Below are 17,107 nucleotides of genomic sequence, written 5' to 3' on the forward strand. Positions count from 1 at the left end.
CCTCAAGGGTCGAACAACACCAATCTTAATCAAAATCACTCTCAATAATGTGGCATATGATATAGTCTTACAAGCCCAAAACATGCTTCTAAACACCATATGAAAAAAATAGTCATATACACTTGTTTAGTATCACCAATCATCATCACCCATCTTATGCCTTACTATGAAGAAGTATTGGTCACACACCTAGGGAGCTATACCACATTATGATAAGCTTACAACTACCATAAGCTAATGCATTTACAATGCCATGATCTTTGGTCCTTTAGCCCACTAACACCACATGTTGTCCATGACATCAACACATTACGACCCACTTAGTTATTAAGCTACTTATATTTTCACCAATTTTTTAGATAGGTTTTTTTCTTTTGGGGATAACTTTAAAACTTGTCTTATGGAGATACATGAGCCCATCATAATAGAGAGAATGAATAAGGTTGCAATTTATTTTCTAACTAGCTTAATAAAACTATTCTCTCCCTCAATAATTGACATATGTTTATATAATCTAACTATTTACATTTTAGTGTTATCCTAAATTCCTAATTCTACCTCTTTTTTAACTTTTAAGCAATCATTGGTATAATTCCCTAATGTTCCGCTTTTCTATAAAACCTTCAAGATAACTATAGGACCATCCCAACAATTTGTAGTCATGTGCCACTTTCCATTGTTCTCATATGTTGCTACTTCATTAAGAAAATTTTTTATTTGTGAAAAAAGCGTGATTGCAGATTTCTTAGACATTGAAAAGTACCTACCTACCACTTTTTACTATAGCACTTGCCATTAAAAATGACACACAAGTTTGATCTTATAAAAATGCATTGTTTATAATATCATCATAATTTTTGGAGCCTTTTAGAAAAAAATGAATGTCCTATTACAATTGGCTCTTCAATCGACTACACATGTTTATATTATCATTTTCTCTGCAATTATGACACAATCAACTCAGCATGATAATCATGATGACACATTGTAACAAACCCTAATCAGACAATTGGTTTTCCTTAATCACAACCTCTTATATAATTGATAATTGGGGAAAGCACCTATATAAGAATGGCATTATCACCACTTAACCATCAAGTGTGAGACTCAAAATCTATTTATGCCACAAGTCTTGAATACATTCCTCTAACTACATTAAACATTGAATCACTTAGTCATTGTAATGGCCTCGGTGACCACCATCAAATATTTAGGGAGTTTTAGCCTGACATGTCTCTAGATCCAATATTTGTGAATCCACATTTTTGGTATTTGCTACTACCTTCAAATATGACAAGGTGGTGACTCATCAAACTTCCTCTCGACAACATCATCTCCTTAGTGAACTACATCAAAGATTGTTGTTGAATTAGTAATCTCTCATATGAATATAAAGTTTAGATGTTCACAACAGCCTAAAAATCTAAAAGAGGGAATATGAGTCTTTATTGAATTATATTTAAAGGTTCGCCCATGCTTATGAGGAGGTTACTAACTCTAAGTTAAGTGCAATAGAGATGACTCCTCATCTTGAGCCTCCCCAAGCCCTAGATCACTCTTCAAACACCTAATTGCAAGACAGAGTATACCAACTATACATAAAATCTCAAAATGATCATTCAAATTCGTGAAATATGAGATATTTTTTTGTTACATGTTAAAAAAATTTAAACTAAAATAAATTAAACAAATAATTCAATTCAATTTGATTTATCTATCTTATTTGTCCACCTCTAATTGAGATTTATCTTACCTTGCTTAATTATTAGCCTTCACAGCAAAGATTTAAAAAAAAATCTGTAAATACAAAAATGCCCTTGTATGTAATTCAGAAAACCTTCACAACTCACATAAACAACCAAAGAACATCCTTTTTATTCCAGAAATAACCCCTGAAAAATCCAAATCCAACAAGATCCGTCTCCCTCGCAAAGCATGGAGGGGCGCGGAGCTCCTTCATCCACTTCTTCTCGAGAACACAAATTCTTCAACCGCGCGCTACAGAATGCTGCCCTAATGCCCCCCTCTCCCTCTCCCTCTCCTCTTCCACAAATGACCCAATATCCATCCCGGAAACCCGCCTCCGGAGGCAACAAGGACGATACTACCTCTCCATCGATCTCCAACTTCGTTGTCGGCAGCGGTGGCACGGCGATGAGGATAATAGTACCCTTACAAGGCATCGTACAGGGCCGTGGTGGCCTCGTGCTCGGGTCCGTCATCCCTTGCGCTTTGTTCTACCTCTTTCAACTCTATCTTCGGCGCAAAAGACCCTCGTCTCCCCCCTCTCCTCCCCCGTCTCCCTCATCCGGCGAACTTCATGCGCTTCCTGTAATCCCAAGAACCCATTCTCGCAATCTTATTTCACCCCGCGCTGGCTCAGTTCCCGCCCCGTTATCTACTCGCGCTGCGGTTGTCAACAAGTCGGATGCTTGCCGTCTTGCCGCTGGCCATCAGCGGTATCTCAATGATCCCTATCATCCAATCTTAAATCCTGACGGGGTCATCCAACTTGGCCTGGTTGAGAACCAGGTAGCGTATTTGGCGAGCATTTTTATTCCGTGGTTTGTGGTTTATTGGGAGTTCAGGGTTTCCTGTTTGTTTAGGGCAGCTGTCTCTGGATCTTGTACGGGACTGGCTGGAGAGGAATTTTAAGGCATTGTTGCTGGAAGAAGGTTTGAGGGATTTGGGCTTAGGCCGTATGGAGACTTGCTTCCAGTATGATGGTTTGTTGGATTTGAAGATGGTAAGTGGGCGGTCATCTTGAACTTTTGCGTTTCTTTGGATGAAAAATGCCTTTGATGTCTGTGTTTCTTTAGTTTTATGTGCACTACTCGCTGGCGGTGGATTTGATTTGTTCTTTTTTATTGAATTGTTGACCACCTCGATGAAAAAAGCCTTTATTCATTTAGTGGTCGTGTAGGGTTTTTTTCCCCTTGTTTTGTAGTAAAGGTTTCTGTTTTAATAGCCGATATTCCTTATGGAGTACTTGCTACAACTATCAGTGATTTTCAATACTAAATTGAATGGCAAAAAAAGGAAGACAGTTTGTGCACAGTAAATGAGTTTTTTTGCATATTATGTAAATTTTCTTATTCATGTGTCAATAGTCCTAGTAAATTATTTTCATACTGGAGAAGTGTATTAGTTATTGTTTTCTCGACTTTGGGGGGAATAGTGATGCTATCTAGTTATTATTTTCATACTGGTTTACATTTAAATATGCTATCTAATTATTTTAGGCAGGCAGCAACAGCTTTTGCTAAATGGACATCAGAGAACATATCTTGTTTTTCTCATCATATATGCAATCACGGGAACCTAATCTCTCATATGTTCATGGCAAATTGTGCAAAAAATTCTTGGATGATATTTTTTTTTTCTGAGAATGGAATGGTAGTCTTTTTGTAAACATACAGCATGTCAACTTCTGGAATGGTTCTGCCAACATCAGCTGAAATTTATGCAGACCTAACATGTGTAGTTGTTTATCTGCTTCTAGAGGTTGTAACCTAAGGCTTTGTTTGGGATGGCTTTCTTTCTGCTTTTTAAAGCACCTTTCTAATACAAAATTTTTTTAACTTTGTATTAGAAAACTACTTTAAGAAGCAGAAAGAAAACCGTCCCAAACATAGCTTAAGGCTGCCCTGGGAACTTTCATCGTGAAGGAGCCATACGCTGTTGACTATTTTCATTTTGTATAAGTAGCATTGTATAAATTGAGTATTATGAACATCAAATTGGATTCTATTATAATGATCACTTGTTTGTTTGTATAGCAGTTTTAATTGGAACTTATATGAAAGCATAATTTATAAACATGGCTGGAGGTGTGCCTAGCGAAGCTGACTTTTAAGCCAGCTCGGGCTCAACTTGATTAAGGGTTTGTTAGTCGTGCTCGATGAACTAGTAAGCCAAACCTGAGCTAGTCCAACTCTATACGTTAGTTATGAGCTAGTTTGTTTAAAAAATATTAATAAAAATACATTTAAAATATATTAAAATTCAATGATTTTAGTATAATATTATAATAATTTATAATTATATATATTTTCCTTATTCAAGTGATTCTTATAATTTCTCATTTAATTTCATATTTTTTATAGGATTATAATAATAATTACTTGAATAAAAATGATCTTTTTTCTTTCATAATAAATGAGCTGGCTTGTGAGTTGACGCTCATATAATTAAACTTAATCTCAATTAATTAATCAAGTTGAAGTTGGGGGTTGCTTGATGGGGACATCAGATCATCATGGAAAGTTTACCAGAGACGTGGCCGCCGATCTACGGCCACGATCTAGTCGTTATGTTTTTGAGTCATCGATGTATTTTATTTTCATGTATTTTGTTATTTGCTTATGTGTGTTTTATTTTTTTTCGTTGTACCCCTCTTATGGGAGTTGTTGTTTGTAAGCCCAAAGGGCATTAGTGCCATTTTGTTTAAAGTCATTTGTATGAGGCTATTTAAAGCCCCTTTTGTTTTATTTGAGGTTAATGAATGATTATTAAGAAATTTGCCTACACTTGTGTTTGAGAGCGTTTGAGAGTTCTTGAAGAGAACCCTTGGAGAGGGAGATTGGCGCATCACCCACCAACCTTGGAGACGGCCGGGTTCGTGATTTTCTTCTTTATCTTTGTCATCGTCTCCTCGTCGAGCTTCCAAACCCTTCCACCCATTTTCCTTCACCTCACGACCAAAGCATCCTCACCCGACCCCTCCACCCCTCCAACCCCCACATTCCAAGCTTGCCTGAGCCCCTTGCCGCCGGCCAAAGGCTTTAGCCGCCGGCCCTCCACCACTTGGTTTCTTTATTGGGTTTCCTAATTTGGGTTTCAAATTAATTGAAATAAATTTGAAATTCAAATTCAATCAAATTTGAATTCAAAATATTTCCTAAATTAGTTATTCTATTTTAGGAAAGAGATTGATTTAAATCTAATTTCAAAATTTAAATTCATGAGGATTTAAATTAATTCTTTCCTAAATCTAATTCTTAAATTAGAAACCCATATTTACTCTTACAAATCAATCCCCTAATCCATGCATGCCGCCGGCCCCCTTTACCCCCTCATTAAATTTCTTTTCAAATTATTTCCAAAAACCTAATCTAGCTTTAGGAAATAATTCAAAATCTCCCCAATCCCTCATAACCGAAATTTCCCCTTGCCTTTTCCAACTAATTGATTCCCAATCTAAGGAGATTAATTAGGGAATTCAAATCCTCTTCCAAGCCTCCTCCCGCTGCCCCTCTCTCCCCCTGTCACCGCCTCTTCCCTCTTCTAATTGCATGGATTAAATCCACTCTTCCAAAACCTGTACAGGGGGCTTGCTCTCAGCTCTTCCTTCACAGCTAAGGCTAGGCTCTCCTCCACGTTCCCTACATCCTAGCCCACTAAAGTCTGAGAATTTCTCTCAGGTTTTGGTGGAAATCTGAGATTGTTTTCAGATTTTAAGAGAAGAGGTTTGGAGCTTGCATCCTCTCTCCTATCAAGAGAAACTTCTTTCTCTTTGTGACTATTCAAGAGACGCATCTTATTTGCATCAAAGGAAGCCATGGACGAAGACGTTGAAGGCATCAAGTGACGGATCTCCACGTCTCCTTGAGCAAAGGTCTTTCTCTTCTCCATTTGTATTCAATTTCTTCTAACTCTAAATTCTCAATTGGTTGATTGTAATCACGAAAGCTCCTTCAAATTGCTCTTGCCAAGCTTAGTCATTTGTAGGAATTGAGTGTAATCTTCTATGCATCCTACGTCTCACTGTTAGATTAGGGATTTAATTTGAAGCCTACTGTTTGCGTTGTGTGATTTTCTTATTTATTTTGAAAGTTTCAAAGTTCAGAGCATGTAATCTCACTTAAGCAAATCATTTCCTTATTAGTTTTGAATCTTCGTTGAGAATTGCTAAGTAATTGTTTCCTGGATTTATTCTAATATAAGAGTTGTGCAATGCCTAAATGACTACATAATCATCGCATCTAATTAGCCCTGCATCATTGCTCGAACTTGGCTCAACTTGTTTACGCCCCAAACATTGCTATTTTATTAGTAGTAAAATTGATGTGAAACCATGAAAGTAAAGAAGAACTGTTTAGGGATGTTAATATTTGGTAACAAAAGCTTCACTAGTTATAGACTTCAAGAACAAATTAGGCTTTAGAATTATCAAGTAGAAATTATGTAAGTCATTGATAGGAAACACTTGGATTTCCAAGTGTTTCTCACCAAAACCAAGTAGATCCAATGTAAAACTGCTGTCCACAGCAGAAAAACAGCCAAAAACAGTAGGAAAGCAGGGAAAAACTGCAGAAAAATTAGAGAAAAGACTTGTATTTTACTAGTAGTTGCAAGGAAAATAGCAAAGATACAATTGATCCTCAATTCGAGAGGAGGATCGATCTCTCCCAAATCTCTAGAGGCCGCTAGAGCCCAAAGAAAACCTAAATCTACGAGATCTCAAATTTCAGCCAAATTCAAGATACTCAAATCCTAAAAAAAATAACTATTTAATGCATACAAATCAAAAGGAATTCCCTAAACAGTCCCTACATTCAAATTTCCCTCTTAACTCCCCAAAATTTCTTTCCTATTTGGCTCCCGCACGCTGTGCGGCTCGCTCGGCATCCCAGCGGGCGGAAGAAACTTCCGCCCTGTTCGTGCCTGAGCCGGTCCCGCCTGGACTGACTGGACCGGTCCAGTGGACCGGTCTAACAATACTCCCCTCCCAAAAATTCACCTTGTGCTCAAGGTGGAGATATGCTCGTGTTCCGGTGGAGGTGGCCATCCTTGAGATGACTGAAAATCCTTACTGTACTGCTGAACCAAGGACTGCACGGAAGGAGGAACATCCCCTCCCTCTTCCAATCTGATCGCATCCAGCCTGTGTAGTCCCACCATATAATCTTCCCCCACCTCTTGTATGTCCCTAACCATGGTCTTAAGTGATTTCATGGCTTTGGATAGCCCTGCATCTCCCCTTATAACCACCTTTCTCCCATCCACCATTAATTCCATCGTGAGTGCTCCCCAATTGTCCTTGGTTTCCCCCAAGGTTTGCAGCCACTTCATCCCCAGGATGACATCAGTGCTTCCTAACTCTAGTGGGAGAAAGTCCTCCTTTACTTGAATTTCCTGGATGGTCAACACCACTCCTCTACAGATCCCCTGGCCTTTCTAAATTTGTGTCTAGGTTCAATGTAAGTGGGGCCCATGTGATTGTATAAATAATTAAATCAATTTCTGAATTAAATTCAGATTTGATTAGATATGAGTGGTTTCCTGATTGGGTTTTATCATTCAGGGAGGGATTTGAAATTCGAATTTTGAATTGAATTTCAATTAGGAAACTTCCTAAATGACAAGGGGACAGATTAGGAAAGCAATGAAAGCCTACTTGAATTTGAAAATTCAAATTCCAAGGCTTGGCCTTGGGTTGGCTGGCAGGTGGGACTCAATGGGGGCCGGTGGCTTGGTGTTGGCTCCGGTGGAAGGGGGGTGGGGGATTTGGGCCGAACGGGTGATGGGGAGCGGGATCCGACGGCTAAGGGAAGAGGGGGGCGTGGGGGTTGCTGTCCAGCGGTAAGGAGGTGGATTTGGTGTTGCCGGCGGCTAAGAGAAACGGGAAGAAAAGAAAGAAAATAAAAAGAACCAAGAGCTCCCACGAAGGGGGCTGTTGGGTAGTCCGTGTGAGCCTCTCCTAGGCTACTCCTCTCCTCTAGAACTCACAAAGAGATCATGAGCAAAAGCTGAAATTTTTTTTCATATCAATAATCATCATCCCAAATACAATAGAAATGACCTATATATAGGTCTCACAAAAAAAAAAAAGAAACAAAGACTAAAATGCCCTCGAGGCTACAACATCAAATGACCACCCATAAGGGTAAAATAGTAAAAACTGAAAATAAAATAAACTATTACATAAAATGACTAAAAAAATATAAGCTCCTGATTGTGGCCGTCGATCTCCGGTGTCTCCGATGATACACGTGTCGAAATCTCTGACGATGTCCTCATCAAGAATTATTTCAGGTTCATTTAGGTAGAGGTTTATAGTGCAGAAGACTCGTTGCTTAGCATTTTATTTTGCCATCCCTTGGAATGCTGGTTGTGTTTTTTTTCTCCAAAAAATATTATTAAAGTTATGGAATAGATTTCTATCATGGTCACCTGTTTTTAAGAACTTTATTAGAGCAGGTTACATACTGTATAGGTTTTTATTGTTCAGTTTTTCATTACTTTCCCACGTACAGCCTACATCATAACTTATTGCTAGCCTTCATTAATGCCTATTTAGTGAAGTTGGTCTCTAGATGATTGCCAATTGTATAAATTTACTTATTAACTTATGATGGATTTCATAATTTCATTTGTACTATATGAAGGACGGATTAGTTAAGCTATAAAGTATCCTTTCTATAGTTTTTTTAATAATTTTAAGGTTTTGTTAAAATTTGTATTATAGTTAATATTTGCTACATGGAGCTGTTTGTATATCATATTATCATCTATACAAATCTTTGGCATTCCTACATGCTTGGATGGGCTATTTTGCCTGAGCTCATAGTGTTCACAGGAATTGTCTTATGAGTCTTTTTTTTTAGTTATAATTTTTTTTTTTTCATATATTGGCAGTTTGTAAAAATTCCTTATAATTGTTCTGCACATAAGCTTGCATTTTATTTGTTAATGTCCTTTTTTTTTTGTTCACAGGCTATTGCTGATTTCATGGGACAAGTCTTGCAAGGATATGTTTCATTTAGTCCATCAAATATGATATTAACATCTGGTGCTGCTTCCGCGATTGAGACCCTTTGTCTCTGTTTGGCAGACCCAGGAAACGCAATTCTTGTTCCCTCCCCATACGATCCTGGGTAATATTTCAAATTTAAGTTTCCTTTTTTTTGCCGTTCTTTTAACCGTTGCATTTGGTTGCATGCACTGTTTAAGACTCACCTATTTGAAATTGTAAATTGAGAAACCGCCATTACATAACTGCTAACAAACTGTAGTTGGACTTAGAACTTGAACGATAGTTGATATGAGATGAAATGGGTAGTTGCCTCACACATAAGAAGATTTGGTGGTAGATTGAGGAAGTACAAATGATTATTAATAAAATATAAATATGTTTCTGAATAATTAAAAAAATAATCAATACAATTGAGATTTATAATAGTTATAAGGATTCTAGATGTTTTGCAAAGAGTTTAGTAAGGTTGACATTAAGGTTTATGCATGTAAGAGGAGACATGAAGTTTGAGTTGGAGGCCTGAGTTGGGGCTCTTGATTTATATTGTTGGCTTTGTAGATGAAAAGTGATATATAAAATAACAAATGAAAGAGGAAGACAATTTAAAGGCTTTGATTTAGAATGAAGGCAATAATATCTTATTTAAGGTTAAAATCAAGGAAAGGTGAGAAATACTAATTCAAACTTAATGATTTTTTTTTAAACAAGGATAAACAGAAGCATAAATTTAGTTTATCACAAAATGATCCAAATTAGTGAAGTAGTTGCAGTTTTAACGAAGATATACAAAAGTAATACTTTAGGTCCAAATTACGGATAAATTAAAATTTTAACAAGTTATAGGCATTGTTGGAATAGTTTGATGACTTGATCGGCAATTTTTTTATTAAATTTAATAGATTAAGAGAATGACAAATAATTAAGTAGCATACATTTTTGAACTTATATTTTTAGAACAGAAAGATGCTCCAAATTGTAATAATTTTATAACTTTGATTCATTCGATAAAAAATTGCCATAGAGGGTAATGGAACATTGGTTTAGAAAAATGATGTTACTATTAATTGAATATTTTTATTTTATGCCGTAAAGGTCTATTATGGTGGCTATTTTTTTGTCAGGGAAATTAATGAAAATATAGCAAGCAACAAGTGCATCTTGATTTTTTTGTTGATTGTTAAATAATATATTAGTGATTATTAGTATAATTTGTTTTATTAGTGTTAAGGAGAAAAATGTGTCATATGTATGTTAAAATCATTAAAAATAATTTATGGAATGTTGACTAGCATTCGAAGTAGTTTTGGAATGCCAAAATATGTTTAATCAAAATAGAATTGTTTTAAAGATTAATTCCAAGTTCGTATCCTTTTTTAATTGCTATGGAGATGTTCTCAAAAGCTATTCTACATGAGATAGCTTGGTTTATGTTATTTATAGCGAACCAGTTTTAATAGGTGAGACACCTTATAAAGTATGAAGTTTGAATGGTGTTAATAATTTTAAGGAAAAAGTGCTTATAAATAGTGGAATAAAGATTGAATATATAACATGTAGCTTTAGTTGGTGTAAAATTCAGAATTATCAGCTAACAACCATAATATTATTAAAAGATTAAGAGGTACATAGGCTTGAAATGTTTAAGAGTCTTAGGTTAGTTGTATACCAAATAGTGTTGATATTACTATACATGATTTCTAGAGTTAAATCTATGGTTAAAGTGAAGAAGTACATGAACCACTATATAAATATTATGAAAGGTTAAATGATGGACTGACTGAGCTTGTGGGCCCCACTAGGGTGGGTGGCAGGCAAGAAGAACAAAGGGGATTAATTCCACTTTAATTACTTACCATAGAAAACTAAAATATGAGGGAATTAGGAAAGTTTATTTAGGGAAAGATGAATGATTTGAATTCAGATTTGGAAGGGAATTAAGAAAGGTTTATTAAGGGAAAGAGGGAGGGAATTAGAAAATATTTATGTAGGAAAAGATGACTGATTTGAATTTAGATTTGGGAGGGAAGTAGGAATGTTTATATTAGGGTTAATTGGGTTGCTTTATTTTCATGATGTGAATTGTGTTTGGTTGTAGTGTTCTTTGGAGTTGTTAATAGCGACACCTAGGGTTTGTGGAGACTCGATCTACCTTTCAAATAGTAGATCAACTTGTATCTTGGTTTGTTTTGTCAAAATAAAAATCTTTCTTGTTGATTTCTATTGTGTTTTCTCTTCGACTATTATTGTTTTTGCTGTGAGGATATTAGATTCCTATCAAATTGGTATCAGTGCACCCTTTGTGAGAGTGAATTTCAGCAATTGAGGACAGACTTTTGAATCTGGAAGAGATGATGAAAATGATGTTAGAGTTTCAAGACAAGACAACTTTCGAGACAAGTGCACTGTTGATAGGATAAGAAAGTGGGGGAAACCCTAATATATGGATGATGAGGGAAGATTGGGAGGTAAAAATTTTGAGGGAAGAAGAGGAGATGTCACCTTTGGAGCCACTTCCAAGGAGAGGAAAGGGTGAAGGAGCGAGATTTTTGTTGGAGGCTTGGAGCTGCAGAGTTTGGAAGGAGAAGAAGATTGGAAGAAGATAGAAGCATCAAACATGGTTCAACCATTCCTACAGTAGTATCAAGATGTGTTACAGCCAATTCAGGGGTTGCCTTCTCTGCAAGAACATTAGCATGTTATCATATTAAAGGAAGGAGTCTCACCTATCAGTGTTCGTCTATATCATTATCCCCAAATCCAGAAGGATGAGATCAAGAGATTGATCAGGGAGATACTGGAGGCAGAAATTATTCGACCTAGTGTCAGTCTATTTTTCAGTCCAGTGCTATTAGTCAAATGCTTCAGCAGCATTTTCTTTTGTACCGTGAGGACAATGTGACTCTTTGGGAGAGGAGTATTGATGGTCCAATTGAGCCAGTGGGTCCCATTAGGGTGGGCGGCGGGCAAGAAGAGGAAAGGAGATTAATTCCACTTTAATTACTTACCATAGAAAACTAAAATTGGAGGGAATTTGGGAAAGAGGACTGATTTGAATTCATATTTTGGAGGGAATTAAGAAATGTTTATTTAGGGAAAGGGGTTGATTTGAATTTAGATTTGGAGGAAATTATGAAAGGTTTATTTAGGGAAAGAGGATTGATTTGAATTTAGATTTGGGAGAGAATTAGGAAAGATTTATTTAGGGAAAGATGACTGATTTGAATTTAGATTTGCGATGGAAGTAGGAATGCTTATATTAGGGTTAATTTGATTATTTTATTTTCATTATGTGAATTATATTTGGCTTTAGTTTGTTTGGAGTTGTTAATAGTGACGCTTAGGGTTTGTGGAGAGTCGATCTACCTCTCAAATAGTAGATCAACTTGTATCTTGGTTTGTTTTGTCGAAGTAAAAAGTTTTCCTATTGATTTCTGCTACGTTTTCTCTTCGATTATTGTTGTTCTTGCTGTGAGGAGATTGGATTCATATCATTAGAGATAAATTTCAAGTGTTGGACAATGTGAATATTGCAGCCAAGTTGAGTGTGGTAGAAATAAGAATGTGATAGGAAACACTTGAAGATCTCAAGTATTTCCTATCAATCTTCGACAAACAATGAGCTTTCTTACCAAAATCCACACAAAAACAGGAAAACAGTAGAAAATTTGTAATATTTGATGAAATGGAAGCGGAAAATAACAAGATACAATTGATCCTCTATTTGAGAGGAGGATCATTCTCTCCCAATCTCTAGACGCCGCTAGAGCCCAAAAGAAATCAAAGAAATATCAAATTTCAGCCAAATTCAAGATACCCAAACCCTAGGAAAACAAATTATTTAATGTATACAAATCAAAAGGAAATCCCTAAACAATCCCTACATTCAAATTTCGCTCTCAATTTCCTCAAAAAACCTTCCAAAATGGTCCCCTAAGCTTCGGCGGCCCGATCGGCCTACGCAACAGGCGGAGAATTCCGCCTGTTCGCCTGAGCCGGTCTCGTGTGGACCGGTCTAATAGAATGTTAAGACAGTACATTGGTAAATTTGGAAGGATAGACTAAGAATGATTATATTAGAGATATTGTTAGAATATTGTCTTTCAAGGTTAAGTAGCAACAAATAAATCTTACTGATTTTAGCATGGTCGATTGAGTGTAGAAGATGCACAAATACAATGGATTTATATAATTAATGTGTAAGGAATGGGAAAAGAAATGGCAAACCAGTACTAACAGGTCTAAACATTGTGATAAATAATTTACACAAGATAGAGATCACTCAAAAGAAATGAATGGCGATGGGATCATAAGTCAGCTCAAATAATTGAGGTGAGGTTAATTATGATGATTATTTCTATCGATAGTGTGATGCCTAGATTTGATAATTTTGATTCCCTTGAATTTATATAAAAATACTTGGGTATATATTGGGACTTAAACTCTATTGTTAAAATTGGGTGGCTAAAATGGACAAGTATTGCTGTAATATTATGCGAGAAAAGAATATTATGAGGACTTGAAAGTTAAATTCTTTTAACTTACTATTATAGCTGCCTTGCCAAATGGAATCAAGTTGTGTAGAAAAGAAATCATTAAAACCAAGTCGAGCGGACTAGAATTAAAATAAAGCTAACACCGCATGTAGCACTTAATGGAATGAATTGAGGATATTTATGAGGCTAGGGTCCAACAATTTGGGATTAGGCTAACGATGATGATGATGAACACCATTGCTTTTGGTGTTTGCATATGCGACGAGCACCATTTTTTATAAAAAAGAAAGCAGTACTTATTTTTGTAAAAGCTACGGCGCCATAATCATTAATCCAATGGCATGGAATCAGATAAAACTCTCCTACACCAATCCCACAATTATCCCATCCTTTTTCTTCCCAAAACCCTGCCAAGGAGCAGTTGCTTAATAATGTCTCAGCAATATCCTGCTGGTACAATGTGAATGTTAAATCAAAATTACCTTTCTCACTTTTTTTTATTTACGTGTTCTTCATCAGGATTTGCTGCTGTGAACCCTGGATGTTGGCTGAAGTACATTTTTTACTCAAGAACCCTTGGATGCTCGCATGCAAAGTCCTCTATCTTTTCAATTCTAATTATTTAGATTTTATTTGGAACGGCTTTCTTACTGCTTCTTAAAACAGCTATTTTATATACAAATTTCAATTTTTGTATTAGAAAGTTATTTATAGAAGCAATAAGAAAGACACCCCAAACGAAGCCTTAGTTGTCTTATGTTTTAAGTTTGCTATTCTCATATTGCATCCTGAATTCAATATTGATTACCTTGAGCATCAATATCCACAGGTTTGACAAGGATCTGAAGTGGAGGACTGGTGTGGATTTAATCCCTGTTCCTTGTCGTAGCACTGACAACTTCAATATAAGCATTTCTGCTCTTGAAAGAGCTTATAATCAAGCAAAGAAACGAGGGGTTAAGGTTCGTGCCGTCCTTATCTCAAATCCTTCAAATCCTGTGGGAAATCTATTGAGAAGGGATGCACTTTATGACTTACTCGAATTCACTTCGGAGAAGAACATCCATTTGATTTCTGATGAGCTGTATCTTGGATCAGTCCATGGAGACAAAACGTTCATGAGTGTTGCAGAGATTCTAGACACAGAAGATTTTGACAAGTGCAGGGTTCATATAATATATAGGCTTTCGGAAAATCTCTCCCTTCCAGGTTTTCATGTAGGGGTCATCTACTCCTTAAATCACAATGTCGTGGCTGCTGCTGCAAAGTTCACAAGATACTCATCCATCTCCATACTTACCCAACGCGTGCTCGTCTTAATGTTATCAGATAAGCGGTTCATTTCGGAATTCCTTCAGCTAATTGGAACAACAGTTAAGAATATGCATCATTTGTTTGCCCACGGCTTGAAAAGTCTGTATGTTAACTGTGCTAATGGTAGTGAGGGACTTACATGTTGGGTGGATTTGAGCAAGTTTCTACGTTCATACAGTGAGAAAGGGGAGCTTGAAATGTGGGAGAAGCTACTGGATATAGCTAAGATTAATACAACACCGGGGTCATCTTGCCACTGCATTGAACCTGGATGGTTTCAGTTTTCTTTTAAATCTTTGTCAGAAAGTGATATTGATGTAGTTATGAAGAGGATTAGGAGAGTCATTGAAGGGCCTGAAGTACATAATTTATTTGATACTAAAAGCTAACTTGTGCAATCTAGTTGCAGGCCCAGCATTTGTTTATTACCCGCTTGGGTTTCACAAATCTGTGTCACAGATCTTTCGATGTGAAAAACAGCCACCTAAAATAATCAACATGTTGAGAGATGGTTTCTGTGCGTTGTATGTGAAACAGATCAATATATATACTGCACATGTTATGAAGCAATTTTGGGTTAGATGGACTGACCTCTTTGGTCTTCACAGAGCGATATTTCTCGTTATTGCCAAGCAATACCGAGCAAATACCGACCAATACCGAGCAAATACCGAGTTGTACCGAGTTTTTTAGAAAAACTCGGTACAACTCGGTATTGCTTGGTATTGGTCTTCACAGAGCGGTATTTCTCGTTATTGCCAAACAATACCTAGCAATACCGAGCAAATACCGAGTAATACCTCGCAATACGCAAACATAACATTCCCGGGTTCCGGTCCGGGTCAAGTCGTCGGGCCGCGTGGTAAAGAGTAAGAGCACGTGGCGACAGGTATTTCTCGTTATTGCCAAACAATACCTAGCAATACCGAGCAAATACCGAGTAATACCTCGCAATACGCAAACATAACATTCCCGGGTTCCGGTCCGGGTCAAGTCGTCGGGCCGCGTGGTAAAGAGTAAGAGCACGTGGCGACATGTTATTGGCGGTTGAATGTAGCTCTACATCCGGTCAGAGGACATAATAATTGCTCATGCAATGGGCCTACTTAGAGGAAAGCTGGTGCTTGTAACGTGCAACGGCTTTTTGTAAGCCTTAGGCTAGTTCGAAATGTTTTTAGTTGTAGATTATAGGCCGGCTTGGGTTACAATTTCCTTAAAAAATCTAATGGTTGGTGATGACTGCCACTAAAATAGAAGATCAGAATGAGTTTGACCTTAATTATGATTATTATTCCTTTCGGAAGATAAGTGGAGTTTGAAGGAGCTAGTCTTAGGTCAATGATAAGGTGTTTGATTTTTCAGTTGTTCGAGCAAATTAAGTATTAAATCATAATGAAGTAGAGGATAAAAGCTTAAATTAAAAAATGCAGAAATTTGAGTTTATATGCTTTATAATGCATAAAATTGATTTTTTTTTTGAAAAAATATCATTGAAATTTCATTTCATATTAAGGTATTTTATATTCATGAATTGCTTATTGAAGTCTGTTATGAAAAAAGAAAAATATTTTGAATTGAACTTTTAATAGAACTTTAGTTCAAATCTGATTTGAATCTTTGCTTGATGGAAGTATTGCCTAGTGAGCTTTGTCATATCAATATAGTGATGCTTTCTGAACTCCATCATGTAAACTCTTTTTCTCCTCACATGAAACATGTCCATCACAGGCGATCAACTCTCACATATTGCTTATCCCCTTGAAATAAACTCTATTATATATCATCGATTCTATCAATGCCTTCTCATAGCGGTCTATGCTGCCCCTTAGATCTTGTTGATGGGGAAGAGGATTTAGTAGGATTGGCAATCCTAGATGTATGCAAGAGAAAGTGAGAGGGAGTGGTTCATGAGTTAGGGCATGATTTTTAGAGAGGAGCCGAGGCATTATACGTGTTAGTTTGGTGGAGGTTTGATAGCTGCCCCTTTGGATATATAATATATATATGTGAAGCATAAGATGATTAATGAGAGCTTGAAAGAAGAAGAAGCATAAAGAACAAGAAGAGGAGGAAGAAGACGATAACACGAAATAAAGGCAAACCGGAAAATATTATTATCATATCCAGATGAATACAAAGGCCACTATTATATAGAGGAATAAGTGGTGTAAGTGGTAAATACAATAACCGTAAATACAGATAGCTTTTGTATTCTAATATCGTCCCTCAAATTAAGCATTCGAAGATCGAAAGGTTAATTTGTTTCTGAGATCATTGAACCGAGCTATAGAGAACGGCCTTGTTAAGATATCTGCGATTTGATCTTTGGAGGAGATATGAACCAGCTTGATGTCGCCGGAGCTGATCTGTTGACGAATGAAATGATAGTCTATCTCGATGTGCTTTGTTCGCGCATGGAAGACCGGGTTCTTGGCTATTGTAATGGCGGAGGTGTTGTCGTAGTGAATTATCGTGGGTGCTGGCTGCGGAAGATGGAGCTCGGCAGCTAGTCAGCGGAGCCAAATGACCTCCGAGGTAGCCG

General features: G+C 36.8%; 1 protein-coding gene across 1 annotated transcript; it reads left to right on the plus strand.

Moving 5' to 3' along the window:
- The first annotated feature begins 1,920 nt into the window (after positions 1-1,920).
- LOC110093176 (probable aminotransferase ACS12) lies at positions 1,921-15,135 on the plus strand. Its single transcript, XM_020817983.2, has 4 exons — positions 1,921-2,532; positions 2,612-2,746; positions 8,719-8,879; positions 14,081-15,135. Exons 1-4 carry the CDS (start codon positions 1,936-1,938, stop codon positions 14,952-14,954), a joined length of 1,767 nt encoding a protein of 588 aa, XP_020673642.1. The 5' UTR covers positions 1,921-1,935; the 3' UTR covers positions 14,955-15,135.
- The last annotated feature ends 1,972 nt before the right edge of the window (positions 15,136-17,107 follow it).

The sequence above is a fragment of the Dendrobium catenatum genome, unplaced genomic scaffold, assembly GCF_001605985.2.
Source record: "Dendrobium catenatum unplaced genomic scaffold, ASM160598v2 fragScaff_scaffold_963, whole genome shotgun sequence".
NCBI classification, from domain to species: Eukaryota; Viridiplantae; Streptophyta; class Magnoliopsida; order Asparagales; family Orchidaceae; genus Dendrobium; species Dendrobium catenatum.

Bases quoted from the DNA above. Each gene is read 5' to 3' on its own strand.
- LOC110093176 (XM_020817983.2), top strand. From the start codon at position 1,936: ATGGAGGGGCGCGGAGCTCCTTCATCCACTTCTTCTCGAGAACACAAA. The intron at 2,533-2,611 runs GTAGCGTATTTG...TGTTTAGGGCAG, and splicing joins TTGGCCTGGTTGAGAACCAG to CTGTCTCTGGATCTTGTACG. The intron at 2,747-8,718 runs GTAAGTGGGCGG...TTTTGTTCACAG, and splicing joins GTTTGTTGGATTTGAAGATG to GCTATTGCTGATTTCATGGG.